Source organism: Scylla paramamosain, chromosome 40 (genome assembly GCF_035594125.1).
Source record: "Scylla paramamosain isolate STU-SP2022 chromosome 40, ASM3559412v1, whole genome shotgun sequence".
Lineage (NCBI taxonomy): Eukaryota > Metazoa > Arthropoda > Malacostraca > Decapoda > Portunidae > Scylla > Scylla paramamosain.
In genome coordinates, this window is record NC_087190.1 from 12229104 (window position 1) to 12246603 (window position 17500).

Sequence of the window (17500 nt, forward strand, 5' to 3'; positions counted from 1 at the left end):
ACCCCCTTAAGAACACTAACCCTGGACCTCCCCTTACAATGTCCTCTTTTCTTCTCAAATCACTTGTCTGGGTATGAAATATTGAAAATACTGGTACATTTCCTGCAGGGACTACCATGTGTTGACCTCATGGCATCTTGCGGCCTCCCTTTTGTTTTGTTCCCTATCTTGCTACTTTTGGTCTTTATTTTCTCGTTGTGAGCGCCGCAACAAACGTAGTTGTTGACACGCCATGGAGGGAATTTTTGATCACTTCACTTCTCTGAGTGTGACAGCACCACCCCTCACCAACCCCCTCCCCCTCCCCCTCCCACAGGTACATGGACAAGCGTGTGATGGTGAAGCTGAATGGCGGCCGTGTGGTGGAGGGCACGCTCCGAGGCTTTGACCCGTTCATGAACCTGGTGGTGGACGAGGGTGTGGAGGTGCGCAAGGCCAGCGAGCGGGTGCGGATTGGTGTGTGTGTGAGTATCCTTGTGTAAATTTGGTCCCGCAAACTGAAAGATTAGCTTCACTTGCCAGTAATCTGCCAACTCAAATATTAGCTTCACTTGTCAGTAATCTGCCAAAAAGTTAGCATCACCAACACAAAACTAGTAAACAAACCAGGAAGAAGCAAACACTGACCACTCATGTTTGTCTCTTATTATATGAATTTACCTTGAGTTTGACCTTTTTTGCTCTAACACACTTAAAACAGACCTAGAGAGCTGAAATTTGATCATATTTTAAGTTAGACACAGATCCTTTCAAAAAGTTACACCTAGCCATAGTGACACAAGCCAGTAGCTTGCCCAAGACTGTTGGAGACACACACGGCAAACAAGAAAAACTAGAGTGAATTATATTAGCAAACTTAGCACTAGCAGAAGCAGAGTTACATTTAGTGGAAGTTGCTTGGTCTAATATTTCCCCAAGTTACCCAAGACCTGAACCAGCTCATGGGAAAGTTTGCTTGGGTAATTAACAGTTAGTGGGTCTGCTGAACTGTGCCCACCGCTGTTCTTTTGAGAGGTGCTGTGGTGCTGTTGTGTCAATATATATATATGCTGTTACTTTATAAATTCAACAGCAGTTTTTATTAATCATTAATCTAAGAATTTCAGTAGTAAAATAAGATTACATTTTGTATTATTCTCTGATTAATTAATATTCAATTACTATTATTATTGTTATTGTTCAGGCATTCAGACAAAATTGGGGGAGGTGAGAGAAAGACAGGTGTTGGGACGTGAGTTTATTTCCTGACCAGTTTTGCCCAAATCTTCTTCAGGGGAACTGAGGAAGCTCTGGCTGGAGAGTGTGTGGTGCGATGTTGCTGGCCACGCTGCCTGCTGATTGGCTGGTGCATATGCTGTCATCTACCTCTGACCCACGGGATGTCTACTGCTGCTGCCGGTGCCACCCACAAGCCTATCCTCTTATTTATGTTCCTGTTAGAGGCGATATCTTGTGGGCAGCACCAGTAGCAGCAGAAGTATGCGTCCCATGGGTCAGAGGTAGATGACGGCGCACACACCAGCCAATCAGCGGGCAGTGTGGCCACCAACATTGCGCCACACTCTCTCCAGCCCAATATAGCTTGGATCGTGACTGGAGATTTCCTCACTTCCCCTGAAGAACCCTTGGGTAAAACTGGTTGGGAAATAAACTCGTATTCCAACGTCTATCTTTCACCTCCTCCCCCCTTTATTATTATTATTATCATCACTATCAACAGGTGTGATAGGAACAAAATTACCTATAATGACCCACTAATTACTGCTCATTTGACAGGTAATCAGAGGCAGCAGTATCATCATGTTGGAAGCACTCGACCGCATCTCCTAGTCTCCACACACACACACACACACACACACACACACACACACACACACACACACACACACACACACACACACACACACACACACACACACACACACACACACACACACACACACACACACACACACACACACACACACACACACACACACACACACACACACACACACACACACACACACACACACACACACACACACACACACACACACACACACACACACACACACACACACACACACACCTGGGCATATGTATGTTTAAGTATATAATTTTTTTTTTATAATGAATAGTTTTTGTATATTTGTATTTTCATTGTTTCTTTTTTTCTTCATTATTAAAAAGACTTGACTATTTACCAGTTATTATTATTATTTATAGTCAGTCAGTCTATAAATTTTCTAAACGAATTCAATTAATTTATTTTTTTGTTCCTTATTTGTGGTCGTTTAAATACAAGAGCAATTATATTATTTAGTTTCCTTTGTCTGTCTGTCAGTCATCAATTTCAGACACCAGTGGGGATGGTTTCTGAAGACTTGTACCTGTGCTCTGCTCCAATAATGTTTTCTGAATAATAAATCTTGTACAAGGCATACATTTTGTCTTAATGTGTGACCCTGTGATTTGTTGATATTAATTTTTAGTTATGTCTTCTATCTATTTCTCTATCTTCTGTGAATTGAGTTTGTTATTGTGTTACTTAATGATACAAATAGAAAGGCATCAAAAGTGTTTTGTGTTAAGTCCTCTCTCTTTCTCTCTGCCAGTGTTACATTTCTTGCTATATTTTACCATTACTTTCATGCTAACTGCTCTTCTGACATTGCTAACTGCATGCCTCCCCTTCTCCTGCACCCTCACACCACAAGACTTTCTACTTTCACCCCTATTCTGTCCACCTCCCTAATGCAAGCTAGAATTCTCAGTGTTTCATATCCTAGCATGCAACACTACCCTCTACACAACTCTACATCCAAATACAACTTCTACACCCAGACACAACACTCTTACACCCTACAGCCATACACAACACAACACCAGGGTTATGCTACAGTGAGGTACACCAGTAACACAATACAACAGTGCAAATAAACAAGTTTTTTTTATTAATAACCGCTGCTATGTACAAAAAAAAATCTTATAAATGTATCAAGTATAAACACTTATGTATATGAAGGTTATTGTATTAACATGATGCCTTGCACTGGCTCTTTGTGTGTGTGTGTGTGTGTGTGTGTGTGTGTGTGTGTTGAGATTTCATTATTTTTCACAGTTTTCTGACTCCGTAAAGATTTTGTTTGATTTTTTATCTTTTTATTTATTATTATTATTTATTTCTTACAGCATATGCCAGTTTGTGTATTTCTTAACCTATATGAACACACATACACACACACACACACACACAGATATACATACACACATGCAAAATACGGATAAAATTTCCTTCGTCTGTCACACGCACACACACACACACACACACACACACACAACAATATAACATTTCAATAATTTATCTGGAAAATCTTAAGAATTATGACACAAAACCATTATTTTTTCATTAACCACTGGAAAGGCTTATCATAGTCTTTCTATCAACATCTTGCACTGGTAAAGAGCAGAAATGGAATAAATGAGTGAATAGCATTTCCTAGCATCTCAATGTCTCGTCTTGGCTTTTCAGCAGGCTGTGGTGGAAGTGATTCGAATCTTCAAGGGTTTTTTTTACAACTAGTAATAGTTTATCAAGCATTCTGTACATTTATCAAGCTTAAGTGGAGATTGTTAGGGTCTCCAAGAATGTTTGTTAAGCATTCTTTCAACAAACTGTATGGAAAGTTACTGTAGTTTTCAGCTGTATTGTGTTATTGTGGTTTTCAGCTGTATTGGAGGTTATTGTAGTTTTCAGCTGTATTGGAGTTTATTGTAGTTTTTCAGCTGTATTGGAAGTTACTGTGATTTTCAAGTGTTTTTATGATTCTACTAATGGTTTAACAAGAATGTGATGGAAGTCATTGGAAGCTTAACAAGTATTCTGAACATTTAACAGACTCAAGTGGAAGTTACTGGAAGTCTAACAAGTATCCCCCACATCTAACAGACTAGTAGAAGTTTGAGGAATTTTAACAAACATTTCACACATTTAACGGGCTGTAGTGGATTGACTGATTTAGGAAAGGGAAGACATGACAACACGGCAGTCATATGGTGCGTCATGGCCTTAGTGGGAGCTGCTGGAGGCTTAACAAACATTCTGCACATTTAAGACTAGTGGAAGCTAATGGAGGTTTAACAAGCATCTACCATGTTCAACTGACTGTAGTGGAAGTTACTGGAGTTTAGAGAAGCTTTTGGAAGATTTAACAGATCCTTGTGGAAGTTGTTATGGGTCTCACAAATATTTTACAAGCTTAACAGACTCTAGAAGTTATAGGATGTTTAACAAGCATCCATCACATTTAACTGACTGTAGTGGAAGTTACTGGATTTTAGAGAAGCATTTGGAAGATTTAACAGGCCCTTGTGGAAGTTACTGTGGGGGTCTCACAAATATTTTACAAACTTAACATCACCCACAATTAACGGACTAGTTGTAAGTTACTGGAGCTTTCAAGACTGCCACCATGACTCTAGCACTAACTTAACAATCATTCTATACACTCAACAGAGAAAAAAACACCAAAAAACCAAAGAACACCCATAAAAAACCCCGATAATCACTGCCGCAGCCTGTGGGAAGCCCTGACGAGAGGACAGCATTTAAAACTTGTAAGGTTCGTGTTCTTAAGATTCACCAGGTGTCTTTTTTTGTACAGTGGAGTTAAGGATAAGATGGGTTACTTCACCCTGACTAGTTGGGGGGGGGGGTGTATGGAGAACAGGGGGGGAGGGGGGTGAGTAATGATATATAGGGTGGGTGAGCAAGTGAGCAAAGACAGTGGAGTGTTAGCACCTTAAACACACAAACACACAAACACACACTCATACATATATATAGAGACATTCATACATACACATTTGTTTTCAGTGTAATCTCTGTAGTTTTCCCTCCTGCATTACCACACCATATCTTGCAACACTATTTCAACACAGTGTTCTATCTAGTATTATAACAATATATATATCTCTCTCTTCTAAAACATTGCTACAACACAATCCATTTCCTATAACACTCTTACAACATAACTGCAGCATATCTCTCTCCTCTCTCTCCTGCAACATTACAACACATTCTCTCCTGCAACACAATATAGTACCAATACACTCTTCTACAACACTACAAGTCTCTCCTACAGCACTATCTTCACCCTATACTAACCTAATCTTGCCATTGTATAGCATGCGTGTTAACTCGCAACACACTCAAATTGCTTGGCTTGCACACACAACACAATGCAACACTAAATCTTTCTCTCACGTACAATTTTCCGTATATAAAAAATGGCACCAAATGGAGACTCGAAGTATATTTGAGTATTATACAAAATTGTGCATGAGTTTGGCTTTATAAGTGATTAATCTGTGTATGTGCCTTGGTGTTGTGTGTGTGTGTGTGTGTGTGTGTGTGTGTGTGTGTGTGTGTGTGTGTGTGTGTGTGTGGTGTGTGTGTGTGTGTGTGTGTGTGTGTGTGTGTCTGGGCTGCCCCACGTGGGATTGCCAGCCAGATAAAGTGACCATTTTCATCATCTTGCTACAGAATCACAAGTTCTTTTCTATTTTGCCTATTTCCTTCACATTTTTTTCTCATATCACAGAAACATCTCTATTTGCATTCAGTGATTTCTGTTATCAATATCAATTGAACTGTATCCTTCTCTCTCTCTCTCACACACACACACACACACACACACACACACACACACACACACACACACACTATACATACAATAAGGCACCATACTGCATCTTATAAACTATACTGGCAGAAAATACATAAGAAAAATTGAACAAAGCGTAAGAAGTAGTAACACTGTATTAACTTGACAGAGAGAAGCTTCACTGACTGACTGACTGACTGAATTAATTTTAACATTACATTTACCATTATTATTATTATTGCTATTATGAGGAGAAAAGAAGAGAAAAAGATAGGAATGCATGAGTTAAGAGAGAGAGAGAGAGAGAGGGAGAGAGAGAGAGAGAGAGAGAGAGAGAGAGAGAGAGAGAGAGAGAGAGAGAGAGAGAGAGAGAGAGAGAGAGAGAGAGAGAGAGAGAGAGAGAGAGAGAGAGAGAGAGAGAGAGAGAGCAATTTCAAAAACCACCCAGCATTGCCCAGACATTAAGTAAATCCAATATTTCACAGCTCTCATTGGGTACAGCTTTGTTTTCCCTTTGTACAGTCACCTACGCTCACTCAGGCCGAGGAGAAGCTTGCCACACAGTCACCAGGATACAACCGCTCAGCCTGCAGCAGTCAGTCAGTGTTACAGGTACAGTTAGCAAAGCACAAGAGCCGGGCACTGAAAATGACAACACTATACATCTATCTACAGTTTTCCTGAGGTTCAAGCAGAGGAGGTACGAGTTGACACAAAATGCTGGCTGAATTTCTTGCTTCGTTCTCCCAGCATGCACCACGGCTGTCTCTGTTTTGGCAGTGGGAGGATGTAAGGGGAATGGGGGAGGTAGTACGTCTGCTGGTCGCCAAGTGCCCTCACAAGGCATGGGTTTATGCAGTTTATTTTCACAGCCACAGTCACACCGCCTGAGCACTTCTACCCTGGTGATGCAAGACACTTCCCATGCTCTTGGTTGCCTCTAGCACTGTCGGCCAGCACCCCAGCCTCCTGTGGTGCTGTCTGTGTTGCTGTTTTTGTCTTGTGTTTGCAAATGAGTGTTTCTCCTACTGTTCATCTTGCCTCTTCTTCTTGTACTGGTAAAGTGAAGTGTTCTGTTGGTGGCTAATTTGTTTTTCCTCCACTTCTTGTGTTGTTGTGTTGCTGTTTCACTTTGTATTCTGGTTTTTGTGTTGCCTCCTCCTCTTGTTCCGGCAACCTAAAGTCTTCTACTGCTGACTAACTTGTCTTTCTCTCTTGTACTTTGTAGATTTTGTCATTTGAGTTGCACATTGTTCCCAGGCAGGACAAGACACAGTAAGGCACTTTGTTGAGCAGTTACGACCCTACAGTGAGAGTTACAAGGGCGTCTTACACCATTCAAGGTCACGCATTATCCACCTGACCTCTCCTTCTCTCTTGCAGGTCCATTTTCCTTCGGGTCGCAAAAATATATGGACAAATTTTTATTCTAAGGCACCGAAAAATCACAGAACAGTTTTAGTTTAACCAGAGTGGTGCTATGTGTGGTGGTGGAGGTGTGGCGTGTGGTGCAGCGTGAGGCCTAAGGGGTTGGTGGTGATGTGACTTGGTGTCCTGGGTATGTGGTGATGACAGGTACTCCTCTTTAAAGTGATGTGCTGGTGGTGGTACTGGTGGTGATGACATCATATCCACTGAATTGATTTTCGCCTTCATGTCTGGCATAAGTAACTGAGCGTCGGTGTAGTGATGGAGGTGCAGGTGGTGGTGTGGTGGTGACAGGACCAAATCTCCCTGGCTTGTCTCGGGTTTTATATCTGTGCGTAGCTGTTCATTGTAGTGGTGGCGGTGGTGAGGTGGTGGTGGTGGGGGTTGGGGTTGGGGAGGTGCTGGCGGGGGCTCCTGCAGGCTGGGGTTCTCCGGGGGATTGACAAAGTTTGGGTTGGACGTCCGCCACCCGCTTGCCTTCTTCCCAAATTTGTACACGAGTCTTCTCCCAATGACGGCCTCAAAGATGTGCGTCTTGTAATAGTACCTAGGAGGGCAGAGGACAGGGTGTTACTACTACTACTACTACTACTACTACTACTACTACTACTACTACTACTACTACTACTGCTACTGTTATTGGTACTTATATCATTACTTAAACTTACTGCTATTCATATTACTACTACTACTACTACTGTTTTTGCTAATGCTACTACTGTTGCTGCTATTTATATTACAATTACTACTGTTAATATTTACTTCTAGTATTAAAAGGTAGACCTCTGCTACAATTATTACTACTACTACAAGTATGACATTAATTACTACTACTACAAAGGCAATTTTACACGCTTTATATAACTGCAAATAATTACATGACTCAATTCATACACTAAAACTATATGTACAAGCCGAACTACACACACACACACACACACACACACACACACACACACACACACACACACACACACACACACACACACACACACTTCACCTAATAATAATGATAATAATAATGTTAATGGTTGCAGTAAATAAATAAGTTAATTATCAAAAGAAGCAATCTTGTTGAAAAGAAATGCAGGTAAATATAAATCAATAATAAATGTATAAGCAAATAAATGATTAATAATAATAGGTAATAATAATAATAGGTAATAATAATAATAATAATAATAATAATAATAATAATAATAATAATAATAATAAGCAGAGGAGGCAGAGGAGGAAGAAAAAGAAAAAAAGTACAAATGGAAGAAAAGAAGAAGAGAACAATAAAAAGATGAATAAGAACAAAAACAAGAACAAGAAGAAAAGAATAAAACAAAAACAAGAATAAAAACAAGAAAAAAGTGCAAAAGGAAGAAAAGAAGAAAACAACAACAAAAAGATGAACAAGAACAAGAAGAAAAAGAATAAAACAAAACAAGAATAAAAACAAGAAAAAAATACAAAAGGAAGAAAAGAAAAAACAAAAAAACAAGAAAACAACAAAAAAGATGAACGAGAAACGAGAACAAGGAAAAAAAAAGAAAAAGAAAACTAAACAAAAATAAACAAAAAACAAAACAAACACCCCCAAAACACACTAAAAGCACCCCAACCAAGCCCAAAACACACTCGTAACCCCCACCCCCCTTCCCCCACCCACCCCAACCAACACATACCTCATAGCACGACTCAGCTTCTCATAGTTCATCTCAGTGTTGCCCTTCCTCTCTCCCCACCGCTTGGCCACCTTCTCCCCGTCAATGAAGCGAAACAGGCCCTCCTCCGGGTTCTCCCCACTTGACCAGGAAGGGGCAAGTGTCAGGGTTCAGTAATAGATTACGGATAAACTCCCAAAGTCGGCCTGTCTTCTTCTTCTTCTTCTTTAGCTCACTTTCTGTTGGGAATACAAGACGGGGAATGTGTTAGGGATTGAATTTTTATTTTTATTTATTTATTTTTTGTTTAAGAGAGTGAGAGAATAGGTGGTAGGTATTTTTTCTCTCTCTTTTGGGTTAGATAAGTTGGAGCTTGTAAGAAAGTAGTGTAATTAAAGGCGTTTTTCCTTCTTTTCCTTTTCTTTTATGTATGAGGTGAGTGTGTTTACGTAACTGTAGGAAAATAATGTAGCTAATTATTCTCTCCTTCTTCAGTTAGTTTATGTTTGGGATAAGAGAGAATATTAAAAAAAAACTACGAAAATTATGTTTGCTCTTTCCTTCTTTGTCTCATTTTCTGTTGGGGTGAGAGAAAACGTGGCAGGCTGAAAGAAACGAGGATGTACAGTACAGTAAAATCCCTCTTATCCGGCATCAACGGGACCACTGACATGCCGGATACTTGAATAGAAGTGAAATTATGTCCACAATCACCACCCTACACTCACGCATCTTACCATAACAAAGATCAGCTGATCTGATCAGCTGCTTAAGTGATTTTCTATTAGCTATACGAAAAAAAAAAAAAACACGTGGGAGACTGAAGGAAATGAGAGAGAACAACACAACGACCTGCAACGACCTTACTTACCAGGCTTTTTGGGTCGACCAGGTCCTCGTTTCTTGGGCGGCTCCACCACCACCTCCTCCTTTATCACCTGGCTCTGTTCACCACCACTGGCACCACTTCTACCAGCCTCCCTCTCCCTTACCCCCTCCTGCCTCTCTTCCCTCCTGTCCAGAGCTACGAGGGGAGGCGGCGCAGACTTGAGAGCAGCTGTGGGGGTACGATTATAAATGCTGTGACTCCCTTGATCTCTCGGGAACCTTGCGGACTCAGCCGGCGGTTCTATGACGAGCTCGTACCGCGCCTGGGCATCACAGATCACTGAGGGCTGTGGCGTGAGGTGGTGCAAGCTGTGTGGTGAGGCGGTTAGGAAGAAGGGCCGTTGAAGGACCGAGGGTGAGGTGGTGGTGGTGGTGGTGCTAGATAGAGAGGCAGGGTAGTGTGTGCTGGTGTTGCTTGTGGCTGTAGGAGAGGGAGAGAGTTTGTGAGTTTGCGGATTAAAAAAAATGCTTTGTTCTATAACTATGATTATTTTCAAAGGCCACAGAAATGATTAGCCAGGTTTTCAAGTGTGTTTCTCCTGTTAATACTGTAGAAATCTCATTAATTTGTCACTAGAATCATAAAAACACCCTTAAAAACCTGTGTCACTTCACCACTATTTTCAAGGCCCACAGAGATGATTAGTCAGGTTTTCAAGTGTGTTTCTCCTGTTAATACTGTAGAAATCTCGTTAATTTGTCACTAGAATCATAAAAAAACACCCTTAAAAACCTGTGTCACTTCACCACTATTTTCAAGGCCCACAGAGATGATTAGACAGGTTTTCAAGTGTGTTTCTCCTGTTAATACTGTAGAAATCTCATTAATTTGTCATTAGAATCATAAAAACACCCTTAAAAACCTGTCACTTCACCACAGAGATGATTAGACAGGTTTTCAAGTGTGTTTCTCCTGTTAATAGCGTAGAAATCTCGTTAATTTGTCACTAGAATCATAAAAAACACCCTTAAAAACCTGTGTCACTTCACCACTATTTTCAAGGCCCACAGAGATGGTTAGTCAGGTTTTCAAGTGTGTTTCTCCTGTTAATAGCGTAGAAATCTCGTTAATCTGTCCACTAGAATCATAAAAAACACCCTTAAAAACCTGTGTCACTTCACCACTATTTTCAAGGCCCACAGAGATGGTTAGCCAGGTTTTCAAGTGTGTTTCTCCTTTTAATAATGTGGAAATGTCATTAATATATCATCAGAACTGTAAAAACACTCTTAAAAACCCGCATCACTTCAAGTAGACCCCATACACACACACACACACACCACACACACGTACCTCTCTCCTGCAGTACCCTCCTCTGCACCTCATTGTAAAGATCCTCGCCATATTCCGCCGAGAAGCTGATGAAGAACTCCCTCGTCTGTCTCACCAGCTGCGGCCCGTCTATTCCGTTCATGACGCTGAAGTTGTAGTCGTTCTGCCTGTGAGTGTCTATCAGGAAGTTCACTACGTCGTCTGAGCTCCATCGTGACACCGGTTTGCTGAGGTATTCGTTGCTGCCTGAAGTGAGGAAGCAAGGGAGTGAGAGAGAGAGTGTGTGTGTGTGTGTGTGTGTGTGTGATGGGTGGTGCTTGGAATTGTAGGAGGGAGGGAGGGAGGGAGGGAGGGAGGGAGGGAGGGAGGGAGGGTGGGAGTGAGTTGAAATAATATAGTACTATCTCTCTCTCTCTCTCTCTCTCTCTCTCTCTCTCTCTCTCTCTCTCTCTCTCTCTCTCTCTCATTCCTACTTTAATTTTCTTTTATTGAAATTATACTGTTGTTTTTCTTTTCTTTATTTCATCTTTTTTTTATGGATATATTCTAGTTTCTTTCTTTTTCTTTTTTTAATTTTTTTTATTCATATAGGGTGCTTTGATTCTATTGGAGCCTGTCACACTATTAATGGAATGAAAGCAACCTTCACACACACAAAAAAAATAAATAAAAATAAATAAATAAATAAAAATAAATAAATAAATAAAAAAATAAAATAAATAATAAAATAAAATAAATAAATAAACAAATAAATAAAAAAAATAATAAGTAGATATAATAATAATAATAATAATAATAATAATAATAATAATAATAATAATAATAAATAAAAAAAATAAAATAGATAAAATAAAATAAATAAAAATAAATATATAAAAAATAAAGGCAGGTGGAGATGCGAGAAAAAAAAACGCACGCACACACACACACACACACACACACACACACACACACACACACACACACACACACATTACCTTGCTCTATGGTGTTCAGGTGGACTGTCTTATTGGACACGGTAGGCTCAATGCGTGGGAATGCATCCTGGAGAGAGAGAGAGAGAGAGAGAGAGAGAGAGAGAGAGAGAGAGAGAGAGAGAGAGAGAGAGAGAGAGAGAGAGAGAGAGAGAGATTATTAGTTTCTTGAATTAACAGAAAATTAAATTAAAAATGAATAAATAAAAAAAAATAAAGTTAAAATGATAAAAATAATAAATATACGATAATAATAAAACAAATAAAAACAAGACACAATAAAATAAATAAATAAATAAATAAATAACAACAACAACAACAACAACAACAACAACAACAACAACAACAACAACAACAACTTTACCTGGTAGGGCCTCTTCACCTGCTCCTCAGACAGCATGATGGGACCGTCCACTCCTAAAAATACGTGAAGAAAAGGTCACATCAGATCACGTGGGGTCACAACAATAACATCACAATACCCCCCAAAAAAATTCATGGCCATAATTAAACTCTCTCTCTCTCTCTCTCTCTCTCTCTCTCTCTCTCTCTCTCTCTCTACGCATGTGTTCCCGCCCCCCTGCCCGTCTACCTGTTTATCTATCAGTCTATCGTTCTACACGTGTACCCGTTGAAATGAAAGAAAATGACTAGTGCAGGTGGTGGTGGTGGTAGCGAGTGGCCGTGTATCAGTGAAGATAAGCGTGCATGTGTCCTCCACCAACACACACACACACACACACACACACACACACACACACACACACACACACACACACACACACACATGGAAAAAAAAAAAAGGTTATCCGTCCTGCTTTGATTGTGCGCGAGCACGCACGCACGCACGCACGCACGCACGCACGCACACACACACACACACACACTAACAAAATAAAAAAAAATAAAAATATTCGTAAAATACACACGAGAGAGAGAGAGAGAGAGAGAGAGAGAGAGAGAGAGAGAGAGAGAGAGAGAGAGAGAGAGAGAGAGAGAGAGAGAGAAATAGTCCATACATGTCAAGGTAATCCTGTTTCACCTTTCAATAGCACACACACACACACACACACACACACACACACACACACACACTATGGACAAAACGTAATAAAAAACTCACAAGATTCTGCAGAGACAAACGAGAAGCAAGATAACCTTGAGAACGAGAACGAGAGAGAGAGAGAGAGAGGAACCCACACACACACCCTCCTCTCAAACAGTGTAAGCTTGACAGAGAGGGCGAGCGAGACAGATGACCCACTAAAGTACCATACACTGCAATATCTTCAACTATCACCTCTTTCATCTCACCATACACACTTCCCAACCACATCATACGCAACATACAGTGAAATATACATGTGCTAAAGCTATGTATGCAAAAGAAATGTAAATAAGAAGGCGGCAAGTAATTTTAAATCGTATTTTCCTTGTTGAGTTGCAAGAGGTGGCGATGCTAAAGCTCTTGTTCTGGTTGTACTGACAAGTGTGTGTGTGTGTGTGTGTGTGTGTGTTATTCATGTATCTCTTTGAGCGTGGTTACTAATAACTGAATAATTATCAAGGAGTCTGAATTGAAAGTCAGAGCAGTAGTAATAGTAGTAGTAGTGAAAATGTATTATATTACACCACCACCATCACTACTACTATCACCTTGTCTCCGCCACTTATCTCTCAACAAACATCAAAGTCCACACACACACGTCTTCGTAAGGGTTTATTTATCTGCGCGTCTGCTTTTGAGTATTTTATCAGCGATGACAGCTCCTGTGACCCTAATGAAATCAGCATGAGAAGGTTAAAGAGTTACATGAAAGCGTACGAGAGCTGTAACTGGGAAGAAAGCACGAGTAAAATATTTCAACGGCGGACTGATGTAAACGCGGAAATATGGGAATGTCAGACTGCTACACTGAATCGCTTTGCTCTCTCACCACGGCTATTTTCAAAGGCCACAGAAATGATTAGCCAGGTTCTCAAGAGTTTTTGTACTGCTAATAATGTAAAAATATTGTTAATCTGTCACATAAATCACATAAACACTCTTAAAAACCAGCGTAACTTATTAAAAAAGACTATTCTGAAACGCTATCTCACCACGACAATTTTCAAAGACCACGAAGATGATCAGCCTAGTTCTCAAGAGTGTCTGTACTGTTAATGATGTAGAAATCTTGTCAGTCTGTCACTAGAACCGTAAAAAAAACACCCTTAAAAAACAGGGCATCTTCAACTAGAGACTTTTGAATCCGGTTGAGGTGCGGCGCGTTACAGAATACATCTTATTAGTTGAAGTGTCAATAGAAATACATCATATATATGGCATTAGTGCATATTACACGGAGGAAAATTTAGGTAGGCAGTAAATTGAACAAAAAATGATAGAGTACGTGTAAGAGAGAGAGAGAGAGAGAGAGAGAGAGAGAGAGAGAGAGAGAGAGAGAGAGAGAGAGAGAGAGAGAGAGAGAGAGAGAGAGAGAGAGAGAGAGAGAGAGAGAGAGAGAGAGAGAGAGAGAGTGAGTCCCATTAACACAGTGAATGCCCACCATTTAGCACTTCTCAGAATCCAATTTTTCCTGGTTCACTCGTCCTTGTGAATTGCATACCACCACCATCACCACCACCACCACCACCACCATCACGACCACTACGGCTTTTTCTGTTGTCGAGTGCGTTCCTGCTATCACCACCACCACCATTACTACTACTACTACTACTACTACTACTACTACTACTACTAACAACAACAACAACAACAACAACAACACCAGGAAAAATAAGAGAGAGGAGGGAGGGGAGGGATTACAGGAAAGGGGGGAAGGGGGTATTGACTAACACTGAAATGGGGGGGATGAGAATGTGAAAGAAAACGGATTAGGGGGAGAGGGAGAAAGAAGGGGGTGACTTAATGCTTGAAACAGAATTGGGAGGAGTGTAAGAGGGGAGTGAGGGGGGTGAGGGGGGTTATTTTAAGCTTGAAATGGGGGACGAGAGGTGAAAGATGGGGGTGAGGGGTGAAAGATGGGGGTGAGGGGTGAAAGAGGGGGTGAGGGGTGAGAGGGGGTGATGGAGTGACAGAGGGAGTGAGGGGTGAAAGAATGGGGTGATGGGGTGATAGAGGGAGGGGTGAAAGAATGGGGTGATGGGGTGACAGAGGCAGGGGTGAAAGAATGGGGTGATGGGGTGACAGAGGGGGTGAGGGGTGGCAGGGGGGTGAGGGGTAACAGAGGGGGCTCACCATTTGAAGCATACATGGGGTACACCAGGTACACCAACTGCACCTGCACCACGTCCTCCTCCCCCTGGGGCTGCGGGGGAGGGGGCTACTCTCCCCGTCCCCCTCCTCCCCAGTGTGCATGGGGGGCGAGGGGGCGGGGGGTTGGGGGCCGTTCGTCGTTTTTTCCTGTCTCCTTTCTTTTCCTCCGTGTCGTCAGGGGGGCGGCGCGCTTGCGGGCACGCGAGCGGAATATGGACGCCCTTAGAGCGGACAGGACGTCGCTGTGGTCTGGGGGGCGTTCCGGGGGCGTGGGCGCGGGCGTGTGGGTTTGATCGTGCTGCCGCGCCGACATAAAGGCATTGGGGATAGCTAGTCTTAGCCCCGGCCCTGCAACCTCCACCACCACAGGGGCGCTCGTGGGCGTGTCCGTGGGCGTGGGCGTGGGCGCGGCGGGCGTGAGGGCGGTGTACTGCGGGGAATCTTCACTTGTCAGCACCTCCACCTCAGCAGAAGCATCGGGCACACCCTCACCCTCCCCTAGGGGCACCTCCGTCAGGGGCACGCCACACAGAGAGGGCGGGGCTGCCACCTCAGGGTACGCCGTCATCTCCGCTAGCTGCACTGCGCCGTACTGCTCGGGAAACGTGCCCTGGGCGAGTGGGACCTGTGTGAATGTTGTCTCCGCCGCCTGGACTTGGGGAAACGTTGCTTGTGTGACCTCCATCCCAGTAAATGTGTGGTCTGCTGCTGCCATCTCAGTGAATGTCGTTGTCTCTGTCCCTGGTGCCTCTGTGAACGTTCCATTGACTACTGGTGCTTCTGTAAACGTTGCCTCTCTGAACGTTCCATTGACAACTGATGCTTCTGTAAACGTTGCCTCTGCAAACGTTTCATTTATTGCTCGTGCTTCTGTGAACGTCCCATGAGCTACTGGTACTTCCGTAAACGTTCCTTCTGTCACTGGTGCCTCTGTAAATGTTGCCTCTGTCATTGGTAACTCTGTGAACGTTGCCTCAGCCTCCGTCAACGTTGTATTGACAGCCTGCAGCTCAGCAAACGTTCCCTGGGCCGCCTGTACCTGCGTCAGCGGCGTCAGGTCCACAAACACCGCCTCGGCCTGGGCCTCCTGGGGGTGACCGAAGTACTGCACCGGTGTATGGGGCGCGGGAGGCGGGATGGGGGGCGTGTTGAGGGGCGGGGGGCGAGATGGAGGTGCAGGGGGCGCCTCAAACATCGCCAGGGCCTGCTGGGAGGTTATCACGAGGCTGTCATCGTCTAAAGGGAAGAAGGACACCTCTCCTATCCCTTCGTCAGGCGGGTCGCTCCTGAAGGGGGACGCGGCGGACGGTGGGCGGCACTGCATGGCTGCCGAGGGGTGCGTGGGGGAGTCCTGCGGGGGGAGTGCCGGGGAGGGGATCTGGTGGTGCAAACCCTCGCTACTGACGGAGGCGGTGAGGGCAGTAAGGTCATCCTGGTTCACGGCAGCCACAGCAGCGCTCAGGATCTGCTCCAGCTGCATGGTGACACAGCAGGGGAGGGGGTGCCTTCTGCAGGAGTTGTTTTTCAGCAGTCGACAGGCACTAGAGAGTCAAGGGCGTTCAGTTGGCAGCAGCAACGTCACTCAACAACAGGTCCCTTCTGTAGTAGTTCTCTTTCACCAGTTATTACTCAGCAGACAGGAGAGAGAGAGAGAGAGAGAGAGAGAGAGAGAGAGAGAGAGAGAGAGAGAGAGAGAGAGAGAGAGAGAGAGAGAGAGAGAGAGAGAGAGAGAGAGAGAGAGAGAGAGAGAGAGAGAGAGAGAAAAGGAAACTCCGTAGACCCTTCCTCCTTGGAGAACTACGCAACAACACTCAGCAGGGCCTCAGCAGGCAGCACGGGGGGTCAGCAGTCAGCAGGCCCCTTCTATAGGAGTGCTGGAGTCACGCAGTACACAGGAAAACCCAGAAGACTCAGGCGAAGACTCAGCAACAGCAGGAGTCAGCAGTGGTTAGTGGAGGCGTGAGGTCAGCACTGGATGGGTTCACGGCGTCAGCAGCGGGGTCAGCTCATCACACAGAGGCCAGAGGGACAGACGCGCGGTGGTACTTGAGTCAGCAGGGAAACACCGCTGAGGGCCGCAAGGGAACGGGAAAAACACCGGAAAAACAGGGAAAAAACGGAAAAAAAAAACGAGAAAAACAGTGGAGAGTTGTAAAATTTAACAGAACTTAACAAAATCGAACGAAGTGAAGAAAACAAATGGCAGATATGAGTCTAGCGAGCTAAGAGACTCATGTAGCGCGCGAACAAGTGAGGAAACACGGAAAACACTGGCGGGGCGGGGAAAAAACGAAAAAAAAAAACAGCGGAGAGGAATAAAACTAAACAATGAATAAATAAGAATGGAATAAACAAAATAAACTGAGAATTTGTGAGTT

At 43.2% G+C, this 17500-nt stretch overlaps 3 protein-coding genes across 7 annotated transcripts in view; 1 reads left to right on the top strand and 2 right to left on the bottom strand.

Moving 5' to 3' along the window:
- Nucleotides 1-2423, top strand: part of LOC135092451 (small nuclear ribonucleoprotein G-like) — a 3331-nt gene extending 908 nt beyond the window's left edge. The window contains exons 2-4 of one of the 5 annotated variants that reach the window (XM_063990952.1): nt 317-464; nt 1777-1834; nt 2039-2423. In XM_063990952.1, the coding sequence (XP_063847022.1) occupies nt 317-464; nt 1777-1830 (202 nt within the window). In that variant the 3' untranslated portion in view covers nt 1831-1834; nt 2039-2423. Of the gene's footprint in view, nt 1-316; nt 465-1776; nt 1955-2038 lie in introns of those variants that run through there. The other 4 variants (XM_063990953.1, XM_063990951.1, XM_063990954.1 and 1 more) reach the window with 4 other exon arrangements.
- Nucleotides 1934-13199, bottom strand: LOC135092642 (transcriptional regulator Erg-like). The gene is given in 8 exon segments (XM_063991244.1): nt 1934-7623; nt 8750-8865; nt 8867-8967; nt 9600-10037; nt 10911-11116; nt 11118-11131; nt 12228-12280; nt 13136-13199. Coding segments are annotated over 8 exon segments (1509 nt in total). The 3' UTR covers nt 1934-7106.
- Nucleotides 12228-17500, bottom strand: part of LOC135092449 (mucin-2-like) — a 5786-nt gene continuing 513 nt past the window's right edge. Inside the window, exons 1-2 of the mRNA XM_063990948.1 lie at nt 15105-17500; nt 12228-12280 (exon numbers count right to left, since the gene is read on the bottom strand). The exon at nt 15105-17500 is cut by the window's right edge and continues 513 nt beyond it. Of these exons, the coding sequence (XP_063847018.1) occupies nt 15190-16602 (1413 nt within the window). The 5' untranslated portion in view covers nt 16603-17500 and the 3' untranslated portion in view covers nt 12228-12280; nt 15105-15189. The remainder of the gene's footprint in view (nt 12281-15104) is intronic.